General features: G+C 39.0%; 1 protein-coding gene across 1 annotated transcript in view; it reads right to left on the bottom strand.

Annotated features, from left to right (window-relative positions):
* The window catches only part of Nf1 (neurofibromin 1), a 244,887-nt gene that overhangs the window by 125,076 nt on the left and 99,388 nt on the right, over positions 1–20,423 (bottom strand). Inside the window, 13 exon segments of the mRNA XM_059271304.1 lie at positions 4,739–4,950; positions 5,656–5,837; positions 6,610–6,726; positions 7,467–7,550; positions 8,188–8,310; positions 8,582–8,721; positions 9,102–9,542; positions 11,477–11,560; positions 11,776–11,849; positions 12,334–12,583; positions 14,475–14,636; positions 17,365–17,488; positions 18,913–18,992. Coding sequence (XP_059127287.1) covers positions 4,739–4,950; positions 5,656–5,837; positions 6,610–6,726; positions 7,467–7,550; positions 8,188–8,310; positions 8,582–8,721; positions 9,102–9,542; positions 11,477–11,560; positions 11,776–11,849; positions 12,334–12,583; positions 14,475–14,636; positions 17,365–17,488; positions 18,913–18,992 — 2,073 coding nt within the window.

The following is a 20,423-nucleotide window of genomic DNA, read 5'->3' as shown; positions in this document are numbered from 1 at the left end:
GGGGGGATGCATCCTCAGCTAGATATTCAATCCCCAAATTCTGTCAAATTTACACACAACCAAAGAGTTAAGACTGAAGTCAACCTTTCTATTATTTGTGCAATAACCCTTTCGTTCCTTACAGGAGAGAGGGGAGAGGGGAGGAGAGAGGGGGGGGGAGGGGGAGGGGAGAGAAGAAAGAAAGAGAGAGAGAGAGAGAGAGAGAGAGAGAGAGAGAGAGAGAGAGAGAGTGTGTGTGTGTTTGTTTGTACTGGGTGGTTTTGTGTGGCAATCTGACACAAGCTATAGAGTTATCAGAGGAAGGAGTCTCAGGTGAGGAAATGCCTCCTTGAGATCTAGCTGTAAGACATTTTCTCAGTTAGTGATCAATGGGGGAGAGTCAAGCCCATGGTGGGTGGCGCCATCCCTGGGCTGGTGGTCCTGGGTTCTAAAAAAGCAGGCTGAGCAAGCCATGGGAAGCAAGGCAGTAAGCAGCTCCCCTCCATGGCCTCTGCATCAGCTCCTGCCTCCAGGTTCCTGCTCTGTTTGAGTTCCTGTCCTGACTTCCTTCGGCGATGAACAGCAACGCTGAAGTGTAAGCCTAATAAACCCTTTCCTCCCCAACTTGCCTTTTGGTCATGGTGTTTGATTGCAGCATTAGAAACCCTAGCTAAGACAATGTTTCATACAATTGATAAAATTGTAATTCACTGTTAAACCCAACATTAAGAGGAGACACGAGTAGTGGTATCTATGATAAAAAGAACCCTCAACCTTCACACACCAGAGCCCTCTCCTCAGCCTGACCTGGTCCCAGGATTAAAAGAACAAGACACTGGAGTAAGGGAAAGGTTGATAATCCTAACCACGAATACCCCAGGAGCCAGAGAATTATGAAGACTCAGTGTCTGCTTTATTCCTTATAGTTACACAATCCATCTTGGACATAATATACAAACCCTACCCTCCATTATGAAATTAAGTGAAAGGACAAGACTTTAGGGACTAATCAGAAGTCGTTGAGCTTGGGATACAGCTTGATGGTGGAGGGCTTGTCTGGCACCACCAGGTACTGCTTCAATTCCAACACAACAGAGAGACAGCTGCAGCTGCTGCTCTCAGGGCCATGTGAAATGGTGTTCTACTCTCCTTTCTTCTCCTAAGTCCTGGAAATTCTAAAAAACTGAATTTTAACACATGTATTTACATAATCAAATTACTTTTTAATACTTTAATTTTTGTTCACCTTTAGATAAAGTTCTGACAAATGTGATAGAACATACTTGTAATCCCAGTACCCAAGAAGTGGAAGCAGGAAGATTAAAAACTTGAGCCCAGGCCAAGTTACATAAGAGTCCCAAGCAAAGCAAAAGAAAACAACAATAACAACAAAACCATTGTTAGTAAGGACCCATGCTTCCTCAGAAGCTCTAACTGATATGATGGTCCTGAGTTGTTTGCTTGTTTGTTTTGTTTTTAAAAAGAGGTCCAAGCTATATCGATATCTTGTCTTAAAAAAAGAAACAGAAAGAAAGGGAGTGGGAATGGGGAGCCAAGGGTGTAGATCATCTCGGGAGTCAAACAACCCTTTTACAGAGGTCAAATATCAGATACTTACATTTAGATTCATAACAGTAGCAAAATTACAGTTATGAAGTAGCAACAAAAATAATGTTATGGTTGGGGTACACACAACATAAGGAACTGCATTAAGCAACATTAGGAAGGTAGAGAACCACTGGTGTATATGATCAAGAGACTTTTTTTTATATGTATGAAATTGTCAAAGAACAAAAGTAATTTAAAGGGATGGAGAGATGGATCAGCAGTTGAGAGCATTGGCTGCTGCTCCAGAGGACCCAGGTTCAATTCCCAGCACCGACATGCAGCTTATAACCATTTTAAATGCAGTTTCAGGGAATCCAACAGCCTCTTCTGGTCTCTTTGGGCACTGCATACACACAGTGCACAAACACACATGTAGGCAAAACACCTATACATACAATATAAAAATAAATAAAATCTCAAAAAAATTTAAGTAATTGAGGTCAAGGATGGTAGTACATGCCTTTAACCCCTGCAATGGGAAAGCAGAGTATCTTTGTGTGTTTGAGGCTATTTCCTGGTTCTACACAGTGAATTCCAGGCCAGCCACAGCTACACAAAGAAATCCTATCTCCAAAAAAATAAATAAAAAGTATATTAAGCCATTTAATATAAAGCTCAAATATTTACTGTAAGAAAACAAAATGAATTTAAGCTTCTTTGGCTCAAATCAACTTTTTGTTTTCTTGTGTTAAGGATCAAGAATAGGGTCTCAGACAAGAACTCTACCACTAGGCAACATCACCAGACCTTGATTCTTTATTAAGAAAACTACTGGGGCTGGAGAGATGGCTCTACAGTTAAGAGCACTAGCTGCTCTTCCAGAGGTCCGGGGTTCAATTTCCAGTAACCACATGGTGGCTCACAACCATCTGTAATGAGATCTGGTGCCCTCTTCTGGCCTGCAGGCATATATGCAGACAGAACACTGTATATGCAATAAATAAGTTTTTAAAAAAAGCTAATTTTTTAATTACTAAAAAAATTCAGAATATTTATGATACATAGGAAGATGTGTGAAATAATTTTAGGCTTGAAAAAGATAATTTAGGAGTGTTGCTAATCAATGGATATAAAATTGTAATTATAAGTAAGCCAGATGTGGAGCTGCATGCCTGAGATGGATGTTTACATAGTGAATTTCAGGCCAGCCAGAGCCACAAGGTGAGGCCTCTTTCACCTTAAAAAAAAAAAAAAAAAATCTGGTAAGAGGCTAGAGCCCATGTTACCATAGAGCGCATGTCTTACTAAAATCCAACTGAATCAAATCAAAACAATCAGAGAAGCACCTCAGAAAGCAGCAGCAGCAGCAGCAGCAGCAGCAGCAGCAGCAGCAGCAGCAGCAAGGATGCCTTCGGGCAGAAACAGTCAGCACATCTGAGGAACAGAAAGGGCTGAGAGTGCAAAGGCACAACCTTAGATGGAGGCCAGGGTAAGGCAGGCCCAGAGTAGGTACAGGATTACAAGCCAGAGAAAAGAATGCGAGTTTTATTTCTGGGTATAAGAAACATGATCAGTAAGCCTGTTTTCAATGTTTAGGTGTTTTTAAATGTGTATTTTCAATTTATGTGTACACGGGTACATGTGTGCGAGAGTGTCCATGGAGGCCAGAAAAGGGTATCAGATCTCTTGAAGCTAGTAAGCATGTGTTTATTAGCTGTCCGATGGAGTGCTGGGATCTGAACTCCAGTCCCTTTACAGAGCAGCAAGCACTCTTAACCACCAAAACATCTCTCCAGCCCCTCCTATAGGTAGGTTTTCTTGGGTTGTGTTGTTAATTTTATGTGAGTGGTTGTTTTGCCTAATGAGGCCAGAAGAGGGCACCCAATCTCCTGGGACTGGAGTTGCAAGTTGTTGAGTGACTATGTGAGAGCTGGGAATCCAGCCCAGGTCTTCTAGAAACACAGCCAATGTTCTTAACTGCTGAGCCATCTTTCCAGTTTCTCACCCTCCCATCACAGCTTTTAAGCAAAAACTAAGAATACCTTAGTAATTACAAGTTACTCTTATTAAAGTCTTTTTTGGTAAAATAAACCACATGGCTTTAAATAAAGAGAGGGCCTCCAGCTGAAACCTGCCACATGGACCAGAGATCTTCCTGCCTTTGCCTCCCCAATGCTGAGAGTAAAGGATAGGCAACAGCACAGGGATCCACATGACTTTTTAAAATGGAAATGAACAAAAATTTTCTCAAAGTTTAGCATGTAGTATTAAAAATGTTGTAGTTTTATGGGTGGAGGGTGCAGCTCAGTAATAAAGCACTTGCACAACATGTATGAGGCCCTGGCATCAATCCCCAGAACACAAAATAAATTCAGAAGGCCAAATAGCCAGATATGTCTATAGTATTTTATCCATACATTTTGTTTTGAGACAGGGTCTTAAAGAGCCCAAGCTGGCCTTGATCTTGTTACATAGGCAAGGATGATCTTTGATTCTTGATTGTCTTGCCTCCACTTCCCAAGTGTTAGGGTTACAAATGTGCGCCACACACCCAGCACAACTTCAAATGCAAATTTCAAATGCAAGAGAGTATGTAATACTCAAGTAAAAACTAAATTATATAACGCAGAGACAGTAAACAGCATAAATCATAGATTACAAGATTTAGCATTATTAACAACTAAAGTTAGATTTACTAATTACTTTATGTATTATGTAAAGATATGAGATCACATCAGTGGCTTTATATTTTCTTTAATATTAGTGATTAAATGGTCATTTTCATCGGGGTGGAAAGAAAGAAAATACTAGTTGGGGCTAGATGTACCAATCACTTCTCTATAGATGAAAACAAAATACACAGAAAAGAAAGTCTAATGGCTCAAGTTGGTCCACTTTAATTTTTTGAGACAGTCTTATAATGCTCAAGCTGGCCTCAAACTCACTATTTACCCAAGGAGGACCCTGAACTTCTGACCCTCTTGCTCCCACCCTCCAAGTGCTGAGATTAAAGGCATGCACAACCATGGTTTTCTGTGGTGCTAGGGAAAGCGTTCTACTAACTGAGCTACATTCTCAGCTCTACATTGCATACTTTTTCTAGTTCTTACATTTTTATCCATTCACCTAATAAACGTTTATGAACAAACTCATTTTGAAACACTGGCTATATGCCAGGCATTCTACTTCCCTACTTTCTCAATAAACTTACCCACTGAGAACAAGGGACCACATTGGCAAGAGCCATAGCAATAGGGAGCTCTCCTTGGTCCCCCATCATTGTGACCAGCTCCACAAGTCTCTCAAACCGATCTGCCAACACTGTTTCTGCAAGTGTGTCGAACTCTGTGCCTTGTTGAAGGATTTTTGTCAGAACTTCCATAAATGTAGCTCTTGTCTGGAGATCCTTGTGATAACCTAAGCCTGACATGGACAGACAGATACAAATTTACTACCACAGCCTGACTAAAGCAATTTTTGTTTTACATGTCATGTCAACTCTAGGTTTTAATTTTTTATTTTATGTGTATAAGTGTTTGGGTGTTTGTTTTTTTGTTTGTTTGTTTTGGTTTTTTGAGACAGGGTTTCTCTGTGTACAGGTTTCTCTGTAGTGTTGGTGCCTATCCTGAAATTCACTCTATAGCCCAGACTGGCCTCGAACTCACAGAGATCCTCCTGCCTCTGCCTCCCGAGTGCTGGGATTAAAGGCGTGCGCCACCACTGCCCGGCCGTGTATAAGTGTTTTTGCATGCATGTATGTCTGGGCACTACATGTGTGCCTGGTTACCACAGAGGCAAGGGGGCAATATCATATTCCCTAGGTGATTGTGAGCCACCATGTGGGTGATGGAAATTAAACCCAGGTCCTCTGGAAGAACAGCCAATGCTTTTAACCACTAAGCCATCTCTCCAGCCCAGCTCTCTAGGGTTTTGTATTTCTTTTTTGTTTTTATTTGTTTGTTTGTTTAGAGACAGGGTCACTGTGTAGCTTTCGCTGGCCTGCAACAACCTGTATAGACTGAGCAAGCCTTGAACTCACAAACAACCTGTTTGCTCCTGGTTGATGGGATTAAGGGCATGCACCACCATGCTGGGACAGTTTTATGTGGAGCTTTCATTTGATCTCACCTATAGAGTGCATGAGTCCACTGTCCACATTAGCATTGAGTAAGTTGGACATTGCAAGCACTGTACAGTGCCTCAGGGATGCCAGCCTTCGAGACATGCCACGTTTCCTGCCACCAGTCTGCGCGTTTTCATCTTCAACTTCACTACAGTCATTCAGAAGGTTCATAAACAGGGTGAAGTACCTGGGAAATACAAAGACTGACCTTTACACAGTGAAGGCCACACCAACCTGAAAGCTAAACATGCATTCTGAGTGATCATATATGACACTATGCATGGCCATGAATATATGCTTTTCTAATCTTGGGATAAGAAGTCAATGTAGTTCATTATTAAACTGCTGTGAGAATTATTTTATCCTGACAAAGTACAGTATTCATTTCAAGACACAGGCACAGAAGATGTGCAAGGTTTCTTGGCAAATGTGTCATTTAATATTTAGCATACAATATTCATGGTCCAAATAGTTTAGACATTGTCTTGTTTGTCTTGGGGGGGGGTTGTTTGTTTTTGTTTGTTTGGTTTTGAGACAGGGTTTCTCTGTGTAGCCCTGGCTGTCTTAGAACTCGCTTTGTAGACTACACTGGCCTTGAACTCAGAGATCTGCCTGCCTCTGCCTCCTGAATGCTGGGATTAAAGGTGTGTGCCACCATACCTGGCTTAGACATTGTCATTTTAAATGACTTAATGATGCAATCTAGATTTATTACAAGAAAAAATTCAATGATCACATTATTTTCTTTAAAAATACAAAACATAATTTTTTTCTAATCTTGGCCCCATCATTTCACAAGTAGATATGGTATGTTTTATGAAAACAGCCAATGACCACAATACAAAAGTAATTAGGTCTTCTTTTAAATACAATAATTAGCAACTTAGTTACATTTCTTTGTTTGGGAGGGAAGAAGCTATATTTGCTTTTTGCTTTGATTTTTGGTGGTTGAAATTTACTTAAGAAATAGCTGTGATTTGGCCTCCATCAGTTCCACCCCATCTCCTTCTTCGGGCTGTAGTGGAAGACCAGCAAGGAGTGAAACTACTGCTTCCATGCTCGCTTGGTCCAAATCCCTAAAGAAAAGTAATGTAGAAACCATGAGCCTTCCAGACACCAACTCTAGGGCTCTCCATTTTACTGATAAACTATAAGCACAACCTAAGTATCAGTAAATACGCCACGCCTAGAACACACACAGACTGCAAACTTTTAGCCATGTAACTTCTAACATAATATCTATGTCAAATCAAAAGTATGGGGCTGAGGATGTAGTCCAATTTACCATTTACATGTCTTAGGTTCAAGCTCCAACATCACAGTATAAAAATGAAAATATTCAATTAATCAACGAACCAAATAAAGAGTATATACTATCAAAGTTATACCTGACCAGAGAAAAAGATGAAGTTGTCATACTGTTCATAGTTATCATTTCTGATATGCACCAATCATTTGTCATTAGAGCAAATCTAAGCAATTATGCCTTAGAAAGACTCAGCATAATTACAGTCTTCAATCAATACCTTTATCTAGTCATAAAGTAATACAATCTAATGCTTTATGCATCTTCTTTCTCAATAACTGTTGACCATTCTTCCTAAGCCACTTCCCTAGTCCTCTCTCACATTTGTTTCAACTAAGTCTTTCATTAAAATAAAAAAAAGGAAAGAACTTTATATATTTCAAATACGAAAGCTTACCACCAACAAAACAAGTTAATACAGTGTGTTATAAATATTTAACAGCCATACCTGTAGTGGTTTTCATGAGTAAGGTAAAACATGACAGTTCTTAAAGGTCTCTCTGACTTTACCTTGTAAGACACTTTACATCATCATCTGCTGCTTGGTTTGATGTTCCCATCACCCAGTCTGTTAGGTATTCTACCATCTTATTCCTGCAGAATGATGAAAAGGAAAAGAATAAACAAATTTTTAATACATACACATACACACACACACACACACACACACACACACACACACACACACACACTGTTTGATAATTTAGACAAGGGTTTTATTGCATAGTTGTATAGCCCAGACTGGCCTTGAACTTCTGCCTTAACCTTCTGACTGTTGGGACTGCAAGTGTATGCCAATACACCAACAGAGCAAACAGTCAATGAATTCAGTATGACTTTATAGACGAAACACTGCTATCAGATATAATGAAATACAAGTCAGAAGGGCACAAAAACATACAACTTGGATGCTGGTCCTTTGCACTGGCACTTTCCTATATTGCCAATGTGGAAACAATTAAACTTTTAGTGCCGTGAGTTAGTTTAAGAAAGGGAGGGAGGAAGGGAGGGGGAGAGGGAGGGGGGGAAGAGAGAGAGAGAGAAACAAAAAAAACCCCCAGATTCCCATGGGCACAGAGCTTTGAGAAACTTGGAAAGATATTCAGGAAAAGAAAACAAATACGCACAATACTTCTTCACCCACCTCCCCTTCCCCATATAACCAAGCCCTACTACTTTTCTACACAGCACTTCACATAAAAGACCCTATTTTGCTCTTCTGAGAACTCACCTAAACTTCATCTCCTGACAAAATGAGAGGTCATCTCTTCTTGCCATCATTACTTCAACTAACTGACACAGTTTTGTTTTTATTTGAATTGCATGGACCATATTCCCAAGCACACGAACATATCTAATTAAGCACAGAATAAAAAATGATCAGATATGGACAAAAATTAAGGTATTCTAAATTTTTTAATCTTCAAGTAAATGTAACTTTAAACATGATTAATATTTAAATTTTGTTTCAGTAGGAACATACAATTTCTGATTATCTTATTGTCATAGACTACACTAATCTGTAATAAAGAATGACAAAATAGTTCATCATTCCCATTACCAGTGCATAAGAGGTCTTACCTCTTAAACTATGTCTCTGCTATGTTTCAGTAGCAAATGCTTACCTGACCAGGTTTAACATCATTGCTTCAATGCTAGCTTGTCCCAGGTGCTCAGAGCTGCCTTCAGTATGATTATCCAGCAGGTTCTTCATTATGGCTATGGTTTGCTCTACAAACTGAGTATTGCTATCAGTTAATAATACCTACACAAAAACAAAATACATTAGTGGTGTTATATCAACACATAGAAAACAGATCACAGGACAATGAAACTGACATAACTATCACATTCAAGCACACCATAGGCAAATACACAAACTCACTGATATACACAGGTACTAATACCTATATCCAACATTCGTTAACTCCAGTAACACCCACAGGCCTGAGTGCTTTAGAAGCAGGCTAATCCCTAAATTACATGATTCTTTTTTTTCTGTAATTATGACAATTTTTAAAAATTGTAAGTGGACTATCATTGTTGGTACCTAATTTAAATAATTGGAAAGAAAGTCTTCATTTATTTCAAACACATTATTGTACTCATAGAGAAGGGTAAAAAACAAAGTGGAGAAGACTTCACCTGTCCTTGGGAGTCAAAAAACTTGCTGATGGTATTCTTCAGTTTGTTAAACAACATTGGATACAGAGCAGGACTCAATTCCAGCCCCACCAGGTCTTTAACATTGGTCCGTATCTGAAGGCCCACTTTCTCATGGTTACACACCATCAAGGACAGAAGCCGGTCCATAAATCTGCTGACAGGGGTATCAACATTCCCTTCTGAAGACATTACGGAAATCATAGACCCTTTGCGCTCACTGACAGGGCCCATAGGTGGGCTGTAGGTCGCCAAGCCAGAGCTGCTTCTCTGTTGTAGGCACACCCCACCAAGGGCACAAAGGAAGCCGGTCATGTTGATCCACTCCTGCAGGGAGTCTGTGTCAGACAGGTCTATGGATCCACCTCCACTGACGTGGGACATCCGCCTCTTAACAATGGTCTTATGAAGGCTTTCTGCAGCCTAAACACATTTTTGTGAAAAGCATGAATTCAACATAGATTAGATAAAAATCTTACAAATTACTCTTTCCCATTTCTTCCAGTAGGAAAAGCACATCTTACATTTTAAAAAACAAAGCTTGAAATTATCATATACATTATTATTTTTTAAATTTTATTTTTATTTTATATATATAAATGTTTTGCGTGCATGTATATCTGTGTACCATGTGCATGCCTGGTGCCCAAAAAGGACAGAGAAGGATGCTGGATCCCTGGAAGTGGTATTATAGGCCATTCTGAGCCATCATGCAAGTGCCGGAAATGGAACCCAGGTCCTCTAGAAGAAGAACCAGCGCTCTTATTCACTGAGCCATCTCTCCAGGCTCTACCATATGTTATTAGGAGCTATTTAATATATCTTTGTCACAGCTTGACTAAGAATCAACCTGAAGTGTCAAATTTCTTTTAAAAACCTCTGATATACATGGATGAATCTTAAAACAAGTAAAGAGGAAACACTGTCACAAAGGCCCACATAATCAATGCTCTCCTTTGCATGAAATGGTGTGAAAAGGCAATTTCATTTTTTTTAATGTAGAAATGAAACATAGATTAGCAGGTACTCAAGGCTGGAGGTGTGGACATAGAAAGGTAGGAAAAATGGCAAGTTAGAGCTAGAAATAGCTAAAGGGCACAGGTTTGGGAGAGAGGGTATTCTTTGAGAGGATAAAAATGTATTAAGTTGACTGTGTTGATTGACAGTTACACAATTCTGTGACTAAACTAATCACTGGATTGGACACTTTATGAGAGAGACTATGAATTTACGGTATATGAATTAGATGCCAATTGAAACCACTAACTCCGCCACTCCCACCCTGGACTTTCCTGGTCTAAACAGTTTCTCTTTTTATCTTTTTCTTTTTTCTTTTGTTTTCTTTTTCTTTTTTTTTTTTTTTTTTTTCAGACAGGGTTTCTCTGTGTATCCCTGTCTGTCCTGGAACTCTCTCTGTAGACCAGACTGGTTTTGAACTCAGAGATCTGACTAGCTCTGCCTTCTGAGTGCTGAGATTAAAAATGTGCATCACCACCACCCGGCCTAAACAGTTTCTCTCAAAGACCTAATAACGAGAGACTATGGGTGATACAGATCAATTATACACAAATACCAATTAATTGTTAATTGCTAGAGTAACAGATAACTTGTGATAGTTGAGGACTGAAATAATACATTTGATAATAATAGTTAAATGAAATGCCCAAAGTTTAAAATTGCATTTAACTTTAAAATGGGTTCTAATTGTCTGCCCACTAGATCCTTTTTAGAGTATCTAACAATACAGCATCACGAGCCAGGCAGGGTGTAACCAGACAGGGTGGCACACATCTGGAAACCCAACATGTGGGAAGTTAAGGCAAGAGGGTCACTGCAAACTCAAGGACAGCCTGTTCTACAAACTGAGCTCTAGAGCAACAAGGGGAAATAACCAGATCTTGTCTCAAAACAAACAACATACGATTGTTAGAATTTTATTTTTCTCTATCTACAGCTGTTACATCTTTTCTAAAAGTTCTTTGAAATACTTGAAGGAAATGCAAGAAAGAGTAAATGAATGGTCCCCAGCTAAGTGGTTTCTAGCAGAGGTGTTTAGTACTTCTGTGGTGATGTAACGTTTTACATCTCTACTGTCCAACATAGCAAATCCATGCTCAACTTTGGCTACTGTAAAACTGAGAAAATAAATTAATTTATTTAACTTAAACAAGTTAAAACTTACATTCTAACAGATACATGTGGCTAACAGCTACAAGATTAGGCAGTACAGACTTAAATGAACCACAAGTAGTCTTAAAACAATTCTATATAGTATACTACTCTGAGTAGCTCACAAAAGATTACTTAAGTGATGCAAGAAATCAATTAATACACAAAAATTCACTGCACAAACTCACCTGGCCATCTTCCATTTTGGTTTTTGGGTAGTTAAGGATTAGTTTTGTAGCCTGTTCCCATTTTGCATGTGTGTCTTCCCAAGCCTAAAATGAAGTTAATTATCATTAAGAAGCAAGTTTAGGGGTGAACTCAAAATCAACATGGAACTACCAGGTTTTGAGTAGAATATCCTACTCGCAATATGCACAAAGCTCAGATATGCTTTCTGAAGTTGTTGCTTATCACATAGCTAAGAGGAGGCTTCTAACATGAGGGTGGGGACCTGGAATGGGTGCTGCTGCTGCTGCTGAGGCCATACCTCAGTGTTTCCTGCAGTGGGGTGCTCAATGCGCCTTAGCAGGGCCATCACTCTCTTCTGAAGCGCTGCTCTTCCTAAGCAAAGACAACAGCAAAGCCAGTGAGTGCTTAGAGCCAAGGAACGGGCTGAGCCCCACCCGGAGCACAGTGAAAGAGTACAACAAATAACTCCGATGACCAAGCTCTCACCAGCCTCTACAAGAGTACTCATTTCCAAGTCCATGAAGTCTAGAACACAAACAGCCATCTCCACACCTATGTTTTCCAATCTCCTCACTTACAATTCAAGCAGAGTAATTTCTATAGTCTACAACTAAAAGCAATTTACAGTGCCAGTTATTAACAAAAGTGTGCATCAAAAACATTCAGTAAAAATTCTATTTCAAATGTCACTTAATTTCATCCTACCTTGTTCAGAAAAGGATTTCAAGTAAGCAATATGAATTAGCCCTGGAAACTTTCAAACTGTTGTCTTAAACACACTCCACTATAAAAATAATTAGATATCAGTCAAAGTAACTGAGTTAAAAAGAAAGAAAAAAAAATTACCCACATTTACCTGTTGACGTCATATTGCTGACAGAGGCAAATTCCATGAATGTGTTATAGTTGGGCAAGAAGTTGTGTACTGACACTTCATCCACCCCACACCGGATATCTGCTTCCTCACAGAGGTGGCGGAAACAGGACATAGCAACCAGAACAGCTTCCATGTCAGGACTCCACAGAAACATATACAAGGCCACTTCCAGCTTGGTTTGGGCTTGTCGGCATATTGGTGGGGTTCCACTGCACCCTGCTGTGCTATCCTGGAGGCAGGGGGAATAGATCTACAACTTAGGTGACTTTACTTGCAAACTCAACAATATACCATCTATCACTGTACACAAAACTAAAACGAATTCTCCTTTTTAAACATAAGATCTTTTCCTGATGTACCTTATTCTAAATGAGATAACATGAACCAATATAAAGCACAATGGTATTGTGTTTCAATTCAAATCGGTATTATCTTAGATTCCAGAAATGTAAATAAAATCTATAACAAATATTCAAGTGAGACACTAAAACACAGAGCCTACTACAGCAAAACTTTACTGCACTTATGAGTCAACCATGAAATGACAAAGGAAGAGGAAGCAACAGGAAGCACTACTCCATAGAGGGAAGGAATAAATACATGGTAGCGCTGACTGAAACAATGGCCCACAAACTAAACACCGCAGCACAAGATATACTGATCTGATCTGACATTCCCCAACCATTAACTGCAGAAATACATTACAGAGCAAATACAAAGTACACAGGCAAAGCACACTCCGCAGCCGCTACAGGGCTTATTGAGTGGTTTCCCCTCAACAGGCTACAGTAAAACTTAAGGATAAAAAGGCTATGTCTGAAAAACAAAGTCTTCCATAATGATTTTGTAACTGCTCATATTATTATTTATATTTTAAGGACATTCACATATAGAAATAAATGTCCTGCTGGGGATAGTGCTAATACCTATAATCTCAGCACTTGTGTGGAAGGGGCAGGAGGATCAAGGACGCCTGGTCTATATGAGACCCAGTCTAAAAACTTCAAACTTGCCAAGCATGACTGATTGCATATGCCTATAATCACAGCACCTACAAGGCTGAAGCAGGAGGATTACAGTGAATTCAAGGCTAGCCAGGGCTATAGAGCAAGACTGTATGAACACATAAATACATGTATGTATACATAAAAAAGCAAAAATAAAAGCAAAGAGAGAAAGAAATAAACACTTATTTGTAATACTTAGCAAAATAAATATTTTGTTTTAACTTCAGGTTCAATTTCCATTTTAATCTCCTTTAGTTCAACTTCTGCCTATGAATACAGACTTTCTGACAGGGTTCATGTCAGAATGATTATAGCTATCAGCCACAGTGTCAAATAATCAAGTGCTATTGACATTTCACCTAGTATAATCCTCCCAACAACTCTGGAGCATGATTATACCCTTTTGATTTATTTTTAATTAACTATTATTATTAATCACTTTCTGCTTATTTGGTTTTTTTGGAACACAGTATATAGACCAAGCCAGCTTCAAACTTGTTTCCTCTGAGGGAGAAGAATAAGGCCAATAGTTCAGGGCACTAGGTACACGCATGCCTGCCCTTCCAGGAGACCTGGGTTCACTTCTCGGCACTCATAAGGCAGCTCACAACCATCTGTGACTCCGGTTCCACAGGATCAGAAGCCCTCTTCTGGCCTCTATAGACTCTAGGCACACAGGAGTGCACAAATATACAGGTAGGTAAAAAACTCAAACACATTTTAAAAAGCAAAATTTAAAAGGCCAGGGGTGGTGGTATGGGCAGATCTCTCAATTTGAGACTAGCTTGGTGTACATAGGAAGTTCCAGAATAGTCAGGGCTACATAGTGATACCCTGTCTTTAAAAGACAAACAAACAAAACAAAAGACCAACTTGTGATCCTCCTGCCTCAGCCTCTGGAACACTGAAATTATGGGTGTGTTTCACCATGTCCTGGTATCTCCACTTTAAATCTGAGAAACTGTGCACAGAATTGTGAAGAATTTGCCCAGGGTTCCACAGTGAGCAGCAATAAAACTAACATTCAAAATTATTTAATTGAAATTTACCAAAGTCCACTCAGAAAACTAGTGCAGAAATGATGGTACAGGAGTCACAAAGGAAGTTACCTACCATGGAGGAATTCCCTTTTCCTTTCCGCAGAGATGCTCCAAGAGCACAGGTCCGTAGTAACTCATCATGATCCACTGACATCTGAGTGCTACTCCCACCAGCAGGAATATCACATCCTACTCCACAAAGGAAGAGAAAGTGACAGGAACTTCTATCCGCCTGCTAGAAAAAAGAAGGGAGTCCCACTGAAGCACTGACGTCCGTAGAAGAGGACTCAGTGTGGGCTGACCTTCTGCTTAAGGCAGTCCCGGAAAGCTTCCTCTCAACCCCAATGTTTCACCTTGAGGTAAGTAAGGTTTGGTCAATGTCTTTCTTTGAAATACCTCTCAGTGGTCTACTCTCCAACATTGATGCTTAGTGAAATAAAGTCTATTGCAAGAAAACTATAATACTATATGAGTTATAGATAACAATTTTGCCTTGTCAGGATAATTAGAACTTTATTTTTTAAGTAAAGCATTGATTTGACTAGCCACAGCACAGGAAGGACCCCCTTCCTTCTCCCTTTCTCTGCAACCAGTAGTGGGATTACATGGTAATCCTATGTTCAATTTTTTTGTTAAATATTTTGTATTTTTGTGTGTGTATATATGTAAGAGTGTATACATATACATGTAATGGGTGTCAGGTGACCTTCTCTAGCACCTTCCAACTATTCCTTTTAGGCAAGTTCTGTCCCTGAAATTGGGGGTTATTTCTCACCTAGATTGAAAGCCAGCAAGCCCAAGGATCCTCGAGATCAAGATCCTCAAGATCTGAGGTTATATCGTGCATGGATACCTATCTGGCTTGTTACTTGGGTGTGGGGATCTGATCTTGGTTCTTAGGACTGCTCTTAACTGCTGAACTGGTTCTCAAGCCCTCAACAGAGAACTTCTGACTCACTACTAGATTACTAACACTGACTGTTAGACATTATACCGAAGCCAGCAGACAAAATTCTTTTTTTTTTCTTTCTTTTTGTGTGTGTGGGTATTTTGCCTGCATTTTTGTTTATATGCCATGTGTCTGGAGAGGCAGGTTGTCACACACTGTAGAACTGGAGTTACAGACAGTTGTGAGTTGTCATATGGGTGCTGGGAAATTGAACCTGGGTCCTCTAGAAGAGCAGCCAGTGCTTTTAACCACTGAGCCATCTCTCCAGCCCCCACATAAAATTCTTCAGTTTAATATCTTATCTTTGGGATAAACTTAAGTTTACTATGTTAATACACAAGATACGCCAGATACAAATAACTGCCCCTCTCTATCAGAACACCTCTAAACAAAATTTTATCAAAATGCTTGGTAAGGTTTCTCATAGCTATGATTTTAGGCCTGCACAAGATACGCCAGATACAAATAACTGCCCCTCTCCATCAGAACACCTCTAAACAAAATTTTATCAAAATGCTTGGTAAGGTTTCTCATAGCTATGATTTTAGGCCTGGATAAAAATTCATTAATCAAGTATTCTTTAAACTATGTCATAATAGAAAAACTTTTTTTTTATTTGTTTGTTTTGTTTTTCAAGACAGGGTTTTGGGCTGGAGAGATGGCTCAGAGGTTAAGATCACTGCTTGCTCTTCCAAAGGTCCTGAGTTCAATTCCCAGCAACCACATGGTGGCTTACAACCATCTGTAATGAGATCTGGTGTCCTCTTCTGGCATGCGGGCATATGTGCAGACAGACAGAACACTGTATACATAATAAATAAATCTAAAAAAAAAAAAAGACAGGGTTTCTCTGTGTAGTTTTGGTGCCTGTCCCAGATCTCGCTCTGTAGACCAGGCTGGCCTCGAACTCACAGAGATCCGCCTAGCTCTGCCTTCCAAGTGCTAGGATTAAAGGCATGCGCCACCACCGCCCAGCGTAGAAAAAATTTTAAATTGATTATAAAAATTGTATGTTAAAAGAAATGTAAGGTTCTTTCCTATTCCCCAGAACTCCAACATGTCTCAAAAGTTCAGAATCAAAACATTTTATTCCAAATAAAAGAAGATTCCTGATCTTTTCAAAAGATGAAATCATCTACTGACTCTATAGTACAAGAGTTCTCTACTATTAAGCTATATCTCCTGGCCTTGTTTGCAACAACATCTCAATATGTAGTTCAGGCTGGCCTAGAACCCACTCTGCAGTTCAGGCTGGCCTTAAACTCATGCAGGCCACAACAGTACAGGAATTACAGGCATGTGCCACCATACCCAGCTAAAAGACAAACCTTTAGGAGGGGCATACTAATTAAACCTTTGCCCTTTAGCTCTTCGAGAGCCAAGTAATACGATATGTATGGACTTAAGAATAAAGAGAAATCAGATTCTTTGAGCCTTCTATGATTATAGTAGCCTTCCAGTCTTCATAGGCCTGACCCAGAATCCACTAACATTCAGATGGTCAGGTCAACACCTAGAATTTTTAAACGTACTTACGTTTCTCTTAAGGAATTCACTGAGGGAGAAGTTGAAGGGGGATATAATCTAGCTGATAAACACTTCTTATTTGGTCCTGTGCTGGTTAGCTTTTTGTCACCTTGGCCCAAGTTAGAGTGATCTTAGAAGAGGGAATTGTAATTAAGAAGATTCCTCCATCAGGCTGGCCTGTGGCCACGTCTGTGGGGCATTTTCTTGATTAATGACTGATATATGAGTTTCTAGCCCACCATAGGCAGTTGCTACCCAGTGGTCCTGGGTTGTATAATGAGCAAGCCACAGACAGCAAGCCAATAAGCAGTATTCCTCCATAGTTCATGCCTTGGCTTCCCCCAGTGATGGGCTGTCATCAAGACATGTAAAGCCAAATCCCCCAACCCAAGTTTTGGTCATGATGTTTATCAAAGCAACAAAAGGAAACTAACACATCTCCTTACTATTCAAATATTTCCAATATAAGAAATGTCACTGTGCTTACCTTATTTTTAAGAAGAAATTTATTCCTGCAGATCAGAATTTCCCGTAACCACTTGAGAATTTCTGTGCTACTAAGCATTTGATGGCTAGTTAATTTCTTGCAGATGTAAAAAAGCATTTGTGAACTGCAGTAACATAAAGTTCATTGTTACAGAATCATCAAGAACCTAATATAGACATAATCATACATAGAACGGCATTATTTCATAATGTAAGTTTCTATAGAGGCTTAGTCTTCCTTGTTCATGGGTTGTATCCAAATGTTAATAACAACAAATTAAAAAGAAGTCCATCCTTGCAGTGAGGGGGTAAGAAGAAATTGTAAGTCCACATGCATAGCAAAGACTGCAAAGAGATAGAGTAGTTGAGATCCAGCCACCCCACCAACTTTTATTTATTTATTTATTTATTTATTTATTTATTTAATTTTTTTTATTTTTTTTTTTTTGGTTTTCGAGACAGGGTTTCTCTGTGTAGCTTTGCGCCTTTTCCTGGAACTCACTTGGTAGCCCAGGCTGGCCTCGAACTCACAGAGATCCGCCTGGCTCTGCCTCCCAAGTGCTGGGATTAAAGGCGTGTGCCACCACCGCCCGGCCCCACCCACCAACTTTTATAAAGGAAGTTTCAGTGGAACACAGCCACACTCCTTCGTTCCCATGCAGTCTGTAACTGTTTCATTGCTCCAACAGTAAAAGTGCATAGTTACAGCAGAATGGATGAGCCAAGATCTGGCCTATTTCCCACCCTTTAGAGAACTTGTCTCTATGCTCTACTGAAATTGCACTAACAGTTTAGCTACTGGCCACCCACATGACTACTTGAGCACTTTAAATGAAGCTTGTCCAAATTGAGATGTGCTTTGTGAGACACACTACAGATTTTGAAGACTTAATGAAAACAAAAATATAAAATGTCACATTGACAATTCAAATTAATTATATGTTGAAATATTATATACATCAAGTTAAATAAAATGCACTTATTTAAGTTTTTTCTTTTATAATGTGTTAAATTAAAAGTTAATTACATATGGCTCCAATGATTATATCATTAGAGTTTAGGTTTTAACTTCCACTTCCACTTAGCACACCCAAGTCTATAATGAGATGGCAAAACCTGAAATTTAGGACACACCTTTAGACCCAGCACTCTAGAGGCAGAGGCGGGTGGATTTCTATGACTTGAAGGCCAGCCTGGTCAACATAGAGAGTTCCAGGCTAGTCAAGGCTACAGATTCTATCTCGAAACAAGAAACACAATTTTAACTGTGTGGAAGAACATGATAGAAGATAATACATGACATAGCAGAACTTGTAGCAGGGTGATAAAATTTAGCATCATTTTAAAACTTTTGTTTTGCATATATGTGATATTTCTCTGACAGTTAAATATTCTAATATTTTCAACCCAAATAAAATACAAATCATAAAGTATCTATAGGTATAACTGAATAAATATCACAATGAACTAAATACTATAAATCTAATATTCAAAGACAAAATACAAAATTAAAATTTTAAACTGAATTAAAATTTAAAAGTACATATACCTAATTTCCCAAAATGTCTCTACGGGAGCATCAGGGTTCCATAAATCGATGCTATCTAACTGATGAAGAACCAACAAGGCCTGAAATTTAAAGAAAGAGAGAGTTCACTGAAAATGTTTTAGAAAACTGACACTGGAGTAATTATTTTGCAAATGCTAACAAACTGGGCTGTGTAACTAGCCTTGAGATACAGGGAAAACCACCTTTCTGAGAGTAAATCTGGAGAACACAATTCTCTACAGAGCATCACAGACCCAGAACTAACTGCCTTTGCCCCATCATTTTGACTCTTTAAGTGGCATACACACAAAATTGTGAATGAAATCAAAACAATATATACACACAAAACTACTTTAAGAAATCAACAACATAGGTGGTGGCGCACGCCTTTAATTCCAGCACTTGGGAGGCAGAGGCAGGCAAATCTCTGTGAGTTCGAGGCCAACATGGTCTACAGTGCAAGTTCCAGGACAGGCTCCAAAGCTATACACAGAGACCCTGTCTTAAAAACCAAAAGAAAAAAGAAAAATAGAAAAGAAAAGAAAGAAAAATCAACAATATGATTTTAATAATTAATAACTCTAGAACAAACTGTCTCCCCTAAAATTAACACACACAGCAAAATTAACACACACAAATGAATACAGAAGAAATTAATGTCACACACTTTTTGGTTAGAAAAGTTATTTTCTAAAATTAACAGAGGGGTAACAAAAGCAAACTTTGTATATAATAACAGGTTGTTTTGAAGAATTTTGTGAGTACCAAGAGGAGTTAAATGACTCATTTTAAATAAGTTACTATCATATAAATATGCTATTTCATAAATTAAAACTATCAAAGGTTATGAAAGCAAAGACTCTTCCTTCACACCTGCTCAAGCTAGACTCCAATTTCACAATGTTTCCCCATTCCCTAGCAAGTTCTATTGTGTTCTGTACATTCAGTCAGTGGTCAATATACACATGGGTGCTTTATATATACTCTTTTTACTAAAACATCAAGGAAATGTTATATGGAACAAATAAGTAATTTATAGTTTCCACTTTTAAAGAGATAGCACAAATCATAATTCAGTTTTCCCATTACTGTACGAACACTTGGTACAATTTGCTGGTACTTAAGGGTTTTCTGTTATTTTCCATACAGTGGTATGGATGTGATTAGGAAATTAAAGCACTCATTTTCTCTGGTTCTACTGAAACTTTGCAAACAAATACACGTGAACAAGATGGAAAGACAAAAGGCAGTGAGGAGCAATCCTTACGGGCTCTGGTGCTCCAGTGGTTCTAGCTCTCCATTATGAGAACTTGGGGAAAGTGAATATGGAAAGAAAACAAGGCATACCAAGGTTTTCTTTTTAGAGGGTGTTAAGCTGCCAAATCACATCTGTGTTTTTGAGGGACTTAAAATTATGCATATAGTAAAGGGGAGAGGGCATTGCAGTATAAGAGCACTCATCAGAAGTTGGACCCTGAATCCCAACTTTACGTCTGTCATTTACAAATGGT

Source organism: Peromyscus eremicus, chromosome 8a (assembly GCF_949786415.1).
Source record: "Peromyscus eremicus chromosome 8a, PerEre_H2_v1, whole genome shotgun sequence".
In the NCBI taxonomy this organism is placed as follows: Eukaryota; Metazoa; Chordata; class Mammalia; order Rodentia; family Cricetidae; genus Peromyscus; species Peromyscus eremicus.
This window is presented reverse-complemented; position numbering and strand designations above follow the sequence as displayed.